The sequence below is a fragment of the Macrobrachium nipponense genome, chromosome 4, assembly GCF_015104395.2.
Source record: "Macrobrachium nipponense isolate FS-2020 chromosome 4, ASM1510439v2, whole genome shotgun sequence".
NCBI lineage: Eukaryota > Metazoa > Arthropoda > Malacostraca > Decapoda > Palaemonidae > Macrobrachium > Macrobrachium nipponense.
This window is the reverse complement of record NC_061100.1, coordinates 94,278,133-94,292,257: the sequence shown is the minus strand read 5'-3', so window position 1 is coordinate 94,292,257 and position 14,125 is coordinate 94,278,133. Positions and strand designations below refer to the sequence as shown.

Below are 14,125 nucleotides of genomic sequence, written 5' to 3'. Positions count from 1 at the left end.
ATTCAGGAGGCAATAGAAAGAGTTCGGAACCTGGAATCTCCGGGGTTTTACAATCGATTATTCCTGGTCCCCCAAGAACTCGAGGATGGAGACCGATTTTGGACGTGAGTTCCCTGAATATTTTCGTGAAGAAAACAAAATTCACTATGGAGACAACGAAATCAGTTCTTGCTGCAGTCAGACGAGACGACTGGATGGTTTCGTTGGATCTCCAGGATGCTTATTTTCACGTCCCGATCCACCCGAACTCCAGAAGGTATCTAAAGATTTGTTTACAAGACAGAAACATATAACAATTCCAAGCTCTTTGTTTCGGTCAAATACCAAGCACCTCAAATTTTCACAAAACTTATGAGCAACGTAGCAGCAATGCTAAACAAGAAACGCATCAGAGCCTCATTGTATCTGGACGATTGGCTCCTCAGAGCCCATTTTACGCCGACTGTCTGGAGAATCTTCAGAAAACAATTCGATTATCAGAAGACCTAGGCCTTCTGATAAACCACCAGAAATCCCAACTGATCCCATCCCAGGAAATCTTGTACTTGGGGATGAGGATTCAGAGTCAGGTTTTTCGGGCTTTTCCGTCCACATTGAGAACGGAACAAGCTTTAGAGAAAATAAGAAACTTCCTAAAGAAACAGAAGTGCTCTGCGAGGGAATGGATGAGCCTGCTGGGGACCCTTTCCTCGCTAGAACAGTTTGTCTCCTTGGGAAGACTGAACCTACGCCCTCTGCAGTTTCATCTAAATCAGCATTGGGACAAGAAGACGACACTAGAGTCAATGTGTATTCCCGTTTCGAACGACATGAAACACTATCTACAGTGGTGGAACGATCCCGTCAAGCTCCAGGAAGGCCTCTCCCTAGAGCAGAGGAACCCAGACCTAGTGTTGTTTTTTTTCTGACGCCTCGGACTCGGGCTGGGGAGCAACACTGGGGAAGTTAGAAGTCTCGGGCTTCTGGAACAAGGAGCAAGAAAAAGTTCCACATCAATCTGAAAGAATTGACTGCAGTTTTCCTAGCTCTCAAGGAATTAGAGAGCGTAGTCCGGAACAAAGTGGTACAGGTCAACTCCGACAACACAACGGCGTTGGCCTACATCAGCAAACAAGGCGGGACACACTCATAGTCTCTGTACAGAGCAGCAAGAAAACTGCTCCTCTGGACGAAAGGAAAAAAGGTGATTCTGGTAACACGCTTCATTCAGGGAGAAAAGAATGTGAGAGCAGACATCCTGAGCAGAAAACATCAAGTCTTGACAACAGAATGGACTCTCCATCAGGAAGTTTGCAAGAGTCTATGGCAAATCTGGGGGCGCCCTTGCATAGATCTCTTCGCAACAGCGCAGACAAGACGGATGGAGACTTATTGTTCTCCAGTCCCAGACCCCAAAGCAATCCACATAGATGCGTTCCTTCTGAATTGGACACATCTAGACGTGTACGCCTTTCCCCCATTCAAAGTAGTACACAGAGTGTTGCAAAAGTTTGTGGCTCACGAAGGAACCAGGATGACTCTAGTGGCACCCTTCTGGCCGACAAGAGAATGGTTCACAGAGGTACTGGAATGGATGGTGGACACAAGAAGCCTTCCGTTAAGAGTAGACTACTCAAACAGCCCCACTGGAAAGGTATCACCAAAACCTCCAAGCTCTTCAGCTAACTGCCTTCAGACTATCGAAAAACTCACAAGAGCTAGAGGATTTTCGAGGGAGGCAGCTAGTGCAATTGCAAGAGCAAGGAGGTCTTCAACCATTAAGGTATACCAATCGAAGTGGGAGACTTTTAGAGGATGGTGCAGGGACAACTCTATTTCCTCTTCCAGTACCTCTGTGACTCAGATAGCAGATTTTCTGCTATACCTCAAGAAGAGACGTAACTTTTCTGCTTCTACTATCAAGGGTTACAGGAGCATGCTAGCAGCTGTCTTCAGGCATAGAAACCTTAATCTATCTGATAATAAGGATCTACAAGATCTTCTTAGATCCTTCGAGACAACTAAGGAAAGAATACAATCCTCAACATCTTGGAATTTGGATGTAGTCCTCAAGTTTCTCATGAGTGACAGGTTCGAACGCTTACAGGAAACATCCTTTAAGGACCTCACCATGAAAACTCTCTTCCTGATTAGCTTAGCAACAGCAAAGAGGTCAGCAAAATCCATGCCTTCAGCAAAACTGTAGGTTTCAGACAGGGCAAAGCCATCTGCTCGCTACAGTTGGTATTCCTAGCCAAAAACGAACGCCCCTCTCAACCCTGGCCCAAGTCGTTCGAAATTCCGAACCTCTCGGATCTCACGGGTGAGGAAGCAGAGAGAGTTCTTTGTCCGGTAAGGTCTCTGAGGCATTACTTGGAGAGAACGAGACAATTACGTGGCACTTCAGAAGGGCTTTGGTGTTCGGTCAAGAAGCCCTCTCTGCAAAATGTCGAAAAAATGCGCTCCTATCCTTTTTTTATAAGGCAATTAATTAGGGAAGCGCATTCAGCATGTACTGAAGCGGATATGAAGCTACTTAAAGTTAAGACTCACGAGGTTAGAGCCGTAGCAACCTCGGTAACATTTAAACAAAATAAATCCCTTCAGAATATCCTGGACGCAACATTCTGGAGGAGCAAGTCAGTTTTTGCGTCGCACTATCTTACGCAAGTGCAAACTTTGTATGAGGACTGCTACACACTGGGTCCGTTTGTAGCAGCTCTTTCAGTAGTGGGAAAAGGGTCTACCCCTTAAAACCCATAATCCAATACTCTTTTTCTTATCTTGGAACTATTGAAAAGTTATGGTTGTTTGTGGAGACTGGATGCAGTCTTCCACAATCATTGATCTTTAGTCAGGTGATCAACTTGTTCCTTAGTAGCGCCCGGAACAAGAGTATTGTAGGGAGTCTAGTCACATAGAGGTTTGACCGGTTGACAGTCTCCAAGAGGTCTTCAGCCCCCTGGGTGGATCGCTGGACCTCATAAGGAAAGCAGACACAATGAGACAGGATATCATTAAAGTCAGCTTCCTTAACAGGTACGAACCCGTAAGTTTGTTTTTATTAACACTTATGTCAATTCCAACGATGATAGCTGTCTCTGACCCTCCACCAAAGGTGTTAATCAGCTATATAAATAACTACCAGGTGAGTTAGATGTTTGAAAATGTTATTTTCATGATAAAATAAATTTTTTAACATACTCACCTGGTAGTTATATATAATTAAATTCCCACCCTCCTCCCCTCTAGAGACTATGGGCATGGAAGATCTGAGGAATAGTTGGAACGGTTCCACGTACCTGGGTAGAGGGCGCACAGGTGGTGCACCTGACTACCCAATCGGCGATTGCCGCGAGTTTTGAAATTCTGCCGTGACGTCAGGGACGTAAGCTATATATATAACTACCAGGTGAGTATGTTCAAAAATTTAATTTATCATGAAAATAACATATTTCTATTTCTACTTGGAAGTGTGGGCTAGTGGGAAAATTCTAAAACATGATTGGTTGTCTTGTTATAAGTTTCAGATATGTGGGAATTTGGAAATCAGGCTTTGTTGGAAAGAACTGGCTTTAGTTTGCAGTCATGGTGCCTATCGTTCTTGCTCAGTGGATTATTTTTGCTGCAGTGTTAAATTCCAAACCTAATTTTGTCCTCACACAGATGCTTATGTTTACCATTGGGATCATCTTGTAACTAATTTTTCGTAGTGTTAGGTACAATTCCTCCTTAAATTATAAAGAAGAAAAGCACTTATGGTATTGTAGTGCTACAGTTAGACTTGCCAAGAAGAAAAGATGGTGCTGTAACTTATCAGGAAGTTATTTCTAAGGTACCTTCTTGGAAGTCTCTCACCTTCATCCAGAAAAGTTAATTTTGTTTGAATCTATGGTTAACCTGTGACAGTCTGACACCCAGTTATTTTCAACATCTAGATAACCTATTACTAGTAATTTGCATTGCCTTAACTTAGGTTAGGTGGTGGGGCTAGAAACTGTAATGGTTAATTGTAAATCGTTAGAAGTTGATTAAGCCTTTGATGTGAAACCATAACTTGGAATTCTTGGATCTTTTAATTGACCTAGCTTTTTTCCTATCTCAGATGAATGTCGAAACTCACTGAAAAATCCAGGTGTTCCCATACGTTTCCTCTGCAAGACGCTGTAATCCTTCAACAAACGGATGGGACAATGCGTAAATATCAGCAGCTTGCGCTAACTATCACAGCGGTGGTAAGCCTGGTTGCGTTCCTGTTTTACAAACATGAATACGAACGTTTACGCTACACCTTAGAATACCTGGATACTTTTGGACAGCCTCCATCCAATGATGAAGCAGCAATTCCCCATTGTGGTTTCAGCACACTTCACAAAGTATCAACCCCTCCAGCAGACTGGGTACAGATCACTTCAGACCTAGAAGTGTACTCTTCATTTTTTGATGATCAGAAGGGAATGGGAGAGCCGCAGATCAAAAGCATAGCTGCCGTGAGTAAATCCCATGAGGCTCCATCATCCCTCAATTGTTTGGTGTGGTTTGAGTCGGAGGATGCTCCAGTTCACGGCTCTTGTTCAGTGGAGTATGCAGCTGAAAGATTTCATGGTCACGGCACTCGTGAAGAAGATATAGAAGTGATTTATCTTTTATGCTCTGCTGATAATAAAAAATTGATGCTGAGCAAAACGCCTTACATGATCCAGTTCATTGTGGATGGTGTAGAGCCATCGAGACCCATCTTTGTTCATGAGAGTGACAGTTTGAAAAGTGTCATTAACAAATCTGCAGTTTGTATAGTCCCTCTTGAGTTTCCTGTCACAACACTAAGTATTATAGAGTTTATTGCATACTATAATGTTATTGGTATTGATAAATTTACAGCATACGGCCCTGTTTTGACTCCTTTGGCGAGGAAATTACTGGATAAATACGGAGATGAGTCGGGTTTAGAATACGAAGAAAAACTATTTACTTCATCCAAAACCTTTAAACTGACTCCACCTGTTATTCGGAAAGTTATTGAACTGGATTGTTTGTATCGTCACCGTGACACCCATGAAAATGTTCTTGTTCTGGATCTCAATCAGTATGTTATTTTGGAGCACAAGCCATCCCTCCAAGATACCCTGACGGTCGTCCAGGGAAATCCACGCCATAAACGAGATGTCGCAACATTCCATTTGACCAGTCAGGGTGTTTGTCTTGATAAAGAGCACACTAAACCAGGAACCATTCGTTTGTCACAACAGACTCACACAGTTGGTTCTATAGAAGAAAAGGGAGTTGCCATTTTACGCCCACATGTTCTGACGGGCTGGAATCTTGCTGAAAAAAGTGGGGGACCTCCCAATTACCAACATGTGTCGGCTGCAACCATCGTGGTCTACCATTACAGCATCTGTTCTGATAATGATAAACATGAGGACACTCACCATCTTCCCACCAAAAAGAGGTTTGTGGAAAAAGTAGAGAAGTCACTCTTGTATCGAAAGTGGTTGATTTATCAGTGAAATACTAAGCAGATCTTTTAACTTGGAGGAATGGTTTAGCCATTGGTAGAGAAGTCTATGCCAATTGCTTCATATGAGTTAGTGCAAATTCAGGAAAGGCTTTTAGTTTGTTAGTTTTTTAGTGCAAATGAAAAAAAATTGCTTTATGCAAATAAAAAAATGCTTTGTAAAATACATTGGACCATAGTGAACTATGAGGAAGAGCATATATTAATCATAATGAGCTTGCATTTTTATGGATCAAGTGGACCATGAACCACTAGAAGTCATCTGCGTTGTAAAATACTTGTACTATTTGGAAACAAATTGAGAGCTAATCAGAAGAGATGGTCAAACTAGCTTTAACTGTCATAAATGAATAACAGGAAAATAGATAAAGAAGGGAATTGTGAACCCTTGAGCAGAAAGTTGTGATTTATTTACAGTAAGAAATCTCTTTGTGGAAGTCGCTTGAATATCTTGAAACCAATAAGAATATTCGTCCATAATTAAGATTAGCTTTTGTTGGACCATTTGTACTGATGTCGGTGTTTTTCACTACTGTATATTAGTCATGTTTTTAGAGAGTAAGAGGCATGTACATTTTAACATAATCTTGTATCATTATTGTTGAATATTATCCAAAGCTACATTTTATATAATCTTTTCATGGGTGACTAAGGTTTCTTAATTAGTGATGATAGGTATCAATTTGGTTTGTACTTATAAGGATGGCCAGTGGTTAATATCGCAAGCTGTCGGCACTCAGTACCCTTCTGTGACTGTTACTGGAACTTGCAACAGACTGTAGGAATGTTGGGGGAGCAGCTGTGGTTCACTATATCCAAAAGTGATTGAATGAAGGAAGTAGTGTTGTAATATTTCCAGGTCATTGTATTCTCAAAAGTTTTCTTGATTTTAGAAATATTTTAATCTTGAAAGTTTCAGAGTTAGTCACCTATTAACATGAAGTGGAGTACAGTAACTTAACATTTCTTGATATAGAGAGCTTTGAAAACGGGAATTTTAATGCTTGAGCATTGAAACTGCCGTAAGTCCTAATATTTGTGACTCCTTTGCATATTGTAGAAGTTAATTTGGAGTATGAAATTAAGATAAAGGTTGTCATGAAACATCAAAAATTTTTAAAACACCCTCAGATGATGTTATAATGTCTCTGAGCATGCCAGGAACAGTTTTTTTTTTTAATCATCCATTACTTTATACGTATACCTATATAATCTTGCACTCTGCAGCTTTCCAGACAAAATATCTTAAGTTAAGATCTCCACCTGGTCAGGTAAGCTCTCTGGCCTCTATACTTTCTCATTGAAAATAGTCAGCGTCTGCCGTATACTGCAAACCTTTGTTTTTATGTTCCCTGAATTTACTCAGTTTGCCTGGTATTTCCATAGTATTTGCTCTCTGCCATCAATAAATTTCTCATAATTCCTTTCTAACCTTTCCAGTGATGGTATTGAATTTTTGTGTTGGTACCAAGACTGAAGAGTGGCCAGGGCATGACCCTTTTTTACCTTTATGAAGAAGAATGTATTTTATTGTCTTCTTTAAGCTAGGTGGCTAGCTTCTTTGTACTATTTTTGTATGGCCTGTAAGAAAATGTGAATTTTCAGGTCTTTTCTGATTGAGAAAAGTATTTTGCATTCTCAAGTGACATTGCTGGAAAGAAAAAAATAACTGGCTCACTCAGGTCTGTCATTTCTGCCTTACCATTCCAATTAATGAGTGAAGAGTACGTTTTAACATAATCTTGCATCATATTCCTTTGTCCAGTGAGAGCTTTAAACCCTTATCTTTGCAAGGCTAAGTCCTGTAACTCCCAGGCTAATGAAACTACATCTATTCAAAGAGTTCGCACTTGCACTTTGGAGCTTAAAGGTTAACCTAACACGAATCTTTTAATGTCCACCAATTTAAGTCCAATATTGGCTTGAGGCCAAGTAATACCAAAACTGACCCTTTTAGTTGACTCACCAGCCTTGACTCCTTGGTAATGGAAAACTCTGTTATCGTTTGTGCTTATTTCCAGAAATGAGTTACCAAATACCTTAGGCTTCATATTACTACTCAGGTTTCTGACAAGTAATGGGTAATTAGTTACTCAGGTTTCTGATAAGTAATGAGTGTCTAATTGAGTACTCTTTTAAATAACAGATTTGATTTTTTTGTATAAACCCATTAACTCGACTTCATTCAGCCCTCCTCCACATCCCTCATCTTTCATGGGAAGGTCAAGAAATGCAGAGGAGGAGTTTCCCATGAGAAACACTTGTTGGTTCCCAGGTAGCTTACCTGACCAGGTGGCAGAATTAATGGGTTTGCTAGAAAAGGGAAAGTTGTATTTTCATTGGTCAATTGTTCAAGAAAACATTTGTGAAGACCTCATGATACTCTTAGTATTGTCAAATGCAATTCTTACAAAATTTTCGCTCTCATAGCACAAATTTCTTTGTATGTATATCCAGTATGTATATATACTGTCATAAGTAATAGACACATTCATGCTCTCTATCTATTTCTGTTAGGCTCAGAGGTCTGGTTAAACTAATCTTTTTACCCTATCCTATCCATCTATCTATCTGCTGTGCAGTAAATTTCAGTAGATCATGTATAACACCTATTTTGTTATTTGTCCATAATTTTAGATTCGTAAAGATACTTGTGTCACAGGTACGTGATGTTATATTGTTCGGAGATGGTTTTGACTGTTTAAGGTAATCCATTGTAATTAATTTGATGTCACGCCAACAAAGGTCATCAAAATATTTCATCATATACTATCTTTTTACTTAACGTTGGTCTTGATCTCATAGAATAAGCAGATTGGTGAAAAATGATCTCCAAGTGGGAGACCACACTTGATCTGATTATTTTACAGGTTTTTTTCCCCCTATCTGGTTAAGTTGAATGTTGATCCAGCTGCATACTTAGGCCCGATTTTCACTATCATTCTTTGCCCATGCACTGTTGTCAGTATCACCTTTTATTATGTGGGTATTTTGCAGAAAGTTTCATGCAAAATAAGTGGTTTTATTCTATATGCTAATATTTTTCTGTGGTGGAATGACACAGGGCCTTTAAAACTTGTTGATAGATTTCTGTAAAAACTCAAGTTGTATATACAGTTGTAGCCAAACATACAAAATTAGAAGCCTTATTTTATACCAAATCTTTATGGTATATAACTTACAAAAATTATCTGAAACACTATACATACCCTTTCAAGGAAATAAAAAAAAATCCCTGGTGGTTTACCTTGTTAGTACATAGTTGAATTGTTAAGAATTGGTGGAAATGGTTAGGTTTTTATATTAATTTTAAAATGTTTAATAAAGTGATATTTTGAGTGTATTTATGTTAAAAGGTATAGAATTTCTCTGAATTTCTTGAGGTACATGTTATTGGGAGTGGAATGTGATAATTTTGACCACTCAGAAGATAGAATTTCATTGATAAGCAGTATGTTAAAATGATTGATAAGTCGATGAAAAATCTATTCCTTCTTGACAATATTCGATGTACAATCTTTGATGAAAGCGCAAATTGCTGTTTTAAGCAACTGAAAGAAAGTTCAGAAAATACAGAATTTGTTTAAAGGTGTACAGTAATTTGATTTTTTGTATAGTGTATTTGTATGTACATATGAATGATGAAGCTCATACTGTGTGTGTTTGTCCAAAATTCATTTCAAGATGTTGACTTCTGCAATCATGTTTACTTTTGCACTTATGAAGCTTTCTTTATCATCTCTCATCTCAGTATCAATATTACCATTTACAAATGTATTATTTGAAGTATTAATTTTGAGTTATTACATTACCTTGCATTCAGATCACCAAGTAATTATACTGTATGAACTATGACAAAGCTATTTGATTGTTACATTTAGCCAAACTCCATCAAACTGCTTACTATATGTATAGAAAAAAATAGACTACGTATAGTCAGCCAGAACCCAATTACAGTCAGTACTAAATGATTAGCATCCAGTCAAGAAGGGAGGACAGTTGTAATTTTTCAGGAAACTCAAGCCATAGTGGCTTAAAAAAGACAGGAGGAGGGATGTGTTTCAGTTGCGTAGTCGATGTAGTGTTCCAAATATCAGCTTTATTGGTAGCAAAGGAGGAGAATCTAATAGTCCTGGAGCTCATTCTGGGCACAGAAAAGAAATATCTAGGATTCACTCGCCCTAAATCATATTTGCCATTCAATGGTCACTCTAGATATGCATAGCAAGCTTATGGAATAAGCTGTTGGTTTGCTTTTTTCACATGTAAGCCAAATAGCAGGAACATCCAGGTTGGAAGTTCATTGTAGCAGTTAAACATGGCTTCATTTATGTGGCTACAATAGACCTGTGGAGCACTTTATATATTTAGGTCTCTATTCATACGACAACACCTTTAGGCTATAAACCCTCATGTCTGAAAGTTAGCTAGTTTTGATAGTGATGGGTTCTTTGGTGGTACAGTAATATTGATTCAATGCTTAAGCAAACCACCCTTTTGTAAGTGTAAAATTTATGAGGAAATGGAATGGGGGTGAAAAATGTGTATGTTGAATAGCTGTCAATGTCAAAAGGAGGAAGATGAATTGGAAAGTGAAGTGAACACTAGAGAGGAGGAGGAAATGTCCAGCTTAATTTAGATTGGGAAACGTAGAACAGAGGATTACAATCCTTCCTTGGAATTGAGCATCAGTCACCCATATGAGCCTCAGTGGCATGATTGGTATGGTCTTGGCCTGCCACCTCAGTGTTTCATTGACGAGTTAGAGATGTGTATTTTTGGTGATATAAATTCACACTCGACGTGGTTTGGAAGTCATGTAAAGCCGTTGGTCCCATTGCTGAATAACCACTGGTTCCAATCAATGTAAGAACACAATACGTACAAACAAACAAACCAACAAAAACCCTTATGATATCTAAGGCAGTGATACCACTTCAACAGGTGTATAACAAACTCCAGAGGCAAAGGAAACAGCTGCCAGTTACAAAGTTCTTCCCAAAGAAGAAGAAGAAAGTGTCCACCATTGACAATCTTCAGCCTTCGACTTTGTCAGCCCCTGAAGTCCTGCAACTATTACCCTCCTCTTCTCTCTGCTCTACTCTGTCTTTTTCAAGTGCTAAGAATGACCCTGATGATCTTTCTGACTCTTTTTCAGAGGGTCAATAGCCCAAATGCCTTCACAGTGCTTACACTATCTTCATCATTACTTCAGTGTGGGCATAATACATTGCCATTGTCATCATCATGTCATTATCATCATGACTTGAACGTTGTAACACACAGGAGGAAGCAATTGGTGAGTACCCAGAGTTTTATTCCTTTTATAGAGAGAGAGAGAGAGAGAGAGAGAGAGAGAGAGAGAGAGACCTTACCTTACAGACCTTACATCTTGTTCGGGTTGCCCCAGGTCCCTCAGTGTGAGGCACCTCTAATGTCTACCAGAGAGTTGCTAGTACATCTTCCGGTATATTTTGCATCTTCCAATCTTGGATGGTCTGGGATGCAGTTTAGATATTTGTCGAGCTTATTCTTAAACACATCTACGCTCACTCCTGATATATTCCTCAGATGAGCTGGCAACGCATTGAATAGACGCTGCATTATCGATGCTGGTGCGTAGTGGATTAATGTCCTGTGTGCTTTCCTTATTTTTCCTGGTATAGTTTTGGGCACTATTAATCTACCTCTGCTTGCTCTTTCTGATATTTTTAGTTCCATGATATTTTCTGCTATTCCTTCTATCTGTTTCCATGCCTGAATTATCATGTAGTGTTCTCTTCTCCTTTCTAGACTATATAATTTTAAGAATTGTAGTCTTTCCCAGTAGTCTAGGTCCTTAACTTCTTCTATTCTAGCTGTAAAGGACCTTTGTACACTCTCTATTTGTGCAATATCCTTTTGATAGTGTGGGTACCATATCATATTGCAATATTCAAGTGGACTACGAACATATGTTTTATAAAGCATAATCATGTGTTCAGCTTTTCTTGTTTTGAAGATGCCGTAACAACATTCCCTTTTATTTTTGCTTTACATTTTGCCAACAGAGTTGTTATTTGATCATTGCATAACATGTTCCTATTATCATCACACCAAGGTCTTTAACTGCTTCCTTATTTGTGATGGTCTCATTATTAGGTCCCTTATATGCATATAGCTTTCTTTCTCTGTCTCCATAATTTATTGATTCAAATTTATCAGAGTTAAATACCATCCTATTTACCTCTGCCCAATCATATACTTTGTTAAGGTCTCTTTGTAGAGCGTTCTATCTTCATCAAGTAATTTCTCTACTTATTCTTGTGTCATCTGCGAAACTACTCACTACCGAATCCTTCACATTATTGTCTATGTCTTCAATCATAATAACAAACAGTATTGCAGCTAACAACCCCAGTACCTTGCGGCACACCGGATATTTACCTTGACTTCATACCGATTCTTTCGTCGTTTGCAATAACTATCTGTTTTCTGTTGTGTAAAAATTCTTTTAACCATCTTCCTACTTTATCCACGATATTGTGTTTTCTAATTTTCTTCGCTAATATATTATGGTCTACTTTATCAAAAGCTTTTGCAAAGTCTAAATAAACCACATCTGTTTCATTTCCGCTTTTCATATTTTTGAATATGTTCTCACGGTGGACTAACAGTTGGGTTTGTGTACTTTTTCCGGGTACGAAACCATGTTGTCCTTTATTAAACAAATTATTTTTTATTAAATGTTTCATAATATTTTTCTTCATTACCCTTTCATACACTTTCATAATATGTGATGTTAGACTCACAGGCCTATAATTACTTGCCTCTAGTCTTGATCCACTTTTGAAAGTAGGGGTAATATATGCTAATTTGTGCTCATCATAAATCTTGCCTGTATCTACACTTTGTCTTAATAATATTGCAAGTGGCTTTGCGATAGAATGAACTACTTTCTTTAACAAAATAGCAGGAATTCCATCAGGCCCTGCAGCAGCTCCATTTTTAATTTCATTAATAGCCTGCACAATATCAGCTTCATTAATATCTATGTCAGCTAAATATTCACTATTTTCACCCTTACTTCTATATCATTATCTTCATTATCTATTCTAGGGGTGAATTCTCTCTTATATCGTTCTGCCAGTATGTTGCAAATTTCCTTTTTTTCATTCGTTAATCTCCCTTCAATTCTCAGAGGGCCTATTTCATTCTTCCTTTTATTCATCTTCTTCGCATATGAGTATAATAGCTTGGGGTTTTGCTTGATATTTAATAGGGTTTTTTCTTCCAAGTCCCGTTTTCATTTTTCTTTTGATATGTATAAGCTTTTGTTCTGCATTTTCTATCTTACTTTTTAGTTCTATAACTTTCCATGCATTTTTTTTTCTTTTGCAAGACCTTTTTTCCACTTTCTGATTTTCTGGAACAAGATCCTTCTGTCTCTTGGTATGCATGAATGATGTTTACTTTTCTTCTTCGGTATATATTTTTCCACTATTTTCTCCAATATTTTATATAATATCTCCGTATTTACCCTTATGTCATCACTTACGAAAATGTTATCCCAATCTTTGTTTAATTCTTCATTAATTTCTGACCATTTTATATTTTTACTGTAGAAGTTGTATTTTCCATATCCTTCCCACTTTTTCATTTCTTGCTTATCTCTATTTTCACCTTGCTTTGGAATGAGCTGGTTAATTCCTATGACATTATGGTCTGAAATATTCGCATTATAAACTATTATTTCTTTAACATAATTCATCTCGTTCACAAATACTAGGTCTAAAGTATTTTCCTTTCTTGTTGGCAGGTGATTTATTTGTTGAATGTTGTATTCTAGTAGCATATCTAATAGCTTTTCAAATTGCCTCTTATCTTCTGCACTACTATTACTCTCTTTTTATATGTATAAGTACAACCACAATCTCCTATTCGTTCTTTCCATTCTACGAAAGGAAAGTTGAAGTCACCAGATAGGAGAATAGTCCAGTCCTTGTGATTTCTACATATATCATCCAATTTTTCAATTATTAAGTCAAACTCTTTAGTATTAGGAGGTCTATATATTACTATGTTCATCAATTTTTCAGATTCAAATTCTACCGCTATTAGTTCACATTCTGAGTTACTATATTTCTCATATATTTTCCTTGTTTTTTGTCTTTCCCATATATTGCGGTTCCCCCTTGATTCCTATTTTTTCTATCTGATCTATAAGTTTGGAACCCTTTTATTTGATCATCATTCCCGAGTCTCTTGGAATACCAGTCACTTATATTCATTATATCTATTTTCTTTTCATTTTATTGGAGTTCTTCTAAACGCTACTCTATTTTTCTTTTTGAGTTACTCGTAACTAAACCCTGCGCATTCATCACTATGATGGTTTGCGTGTTTTCTCCTTCATTTAATACTGGTAGTAATAAGGATTTTCCCATGTCTCTTTCCTGTTCTGGTATGTTGTTCTTTTTTTCATTTCCAGAAAATTCTGACATTAAAAAATCCAACTTTTCCATAATATTTGATCTTCCTTCATCATAATTATTCATTTTGTGTCTGAATCTGCAATTTTTCTCCGTTTCTGCAATATCCTCTTGCATAATAAATACAGTTATTATCTCTTGAGTAGAATTTTGGAGC

The 14,125-nt window shown here is 37.9% G+C and overlaps 1 protein-coding gene across 2 annotated transcripts in view; it reads left to right on the top strand.

The window, feature by feature from the left end:
* Positions 1–11,371, top strand: part of LOC135211030 (uncharacterized) — a 29,191-nt gene extending 17,820 nt beyond the window's left edge. The window contains exon 2 of one of the 2 annotated variants that reach the window (XM_064244065.1): positions 4,085–11,371. In XM_064244065.1, coding sequence (XP_064100135.1) covers positions 4,089–5,489 — 1,401 coding nt within the window. In that variant the 5' untranslated portion in view covers positions 4,085–4,088 and the 3' untranslated portion in view covers positions 5,490–11,371. The remainder of the gene's footprint in view (positions 1–4,084) is intronic. The other variant, XM_064244064.1, reaches the window with a different exon arrangement.
* The last annotated feature ends 2,754 nt before the right edge of the window (positions 11,372–14,125 follow it).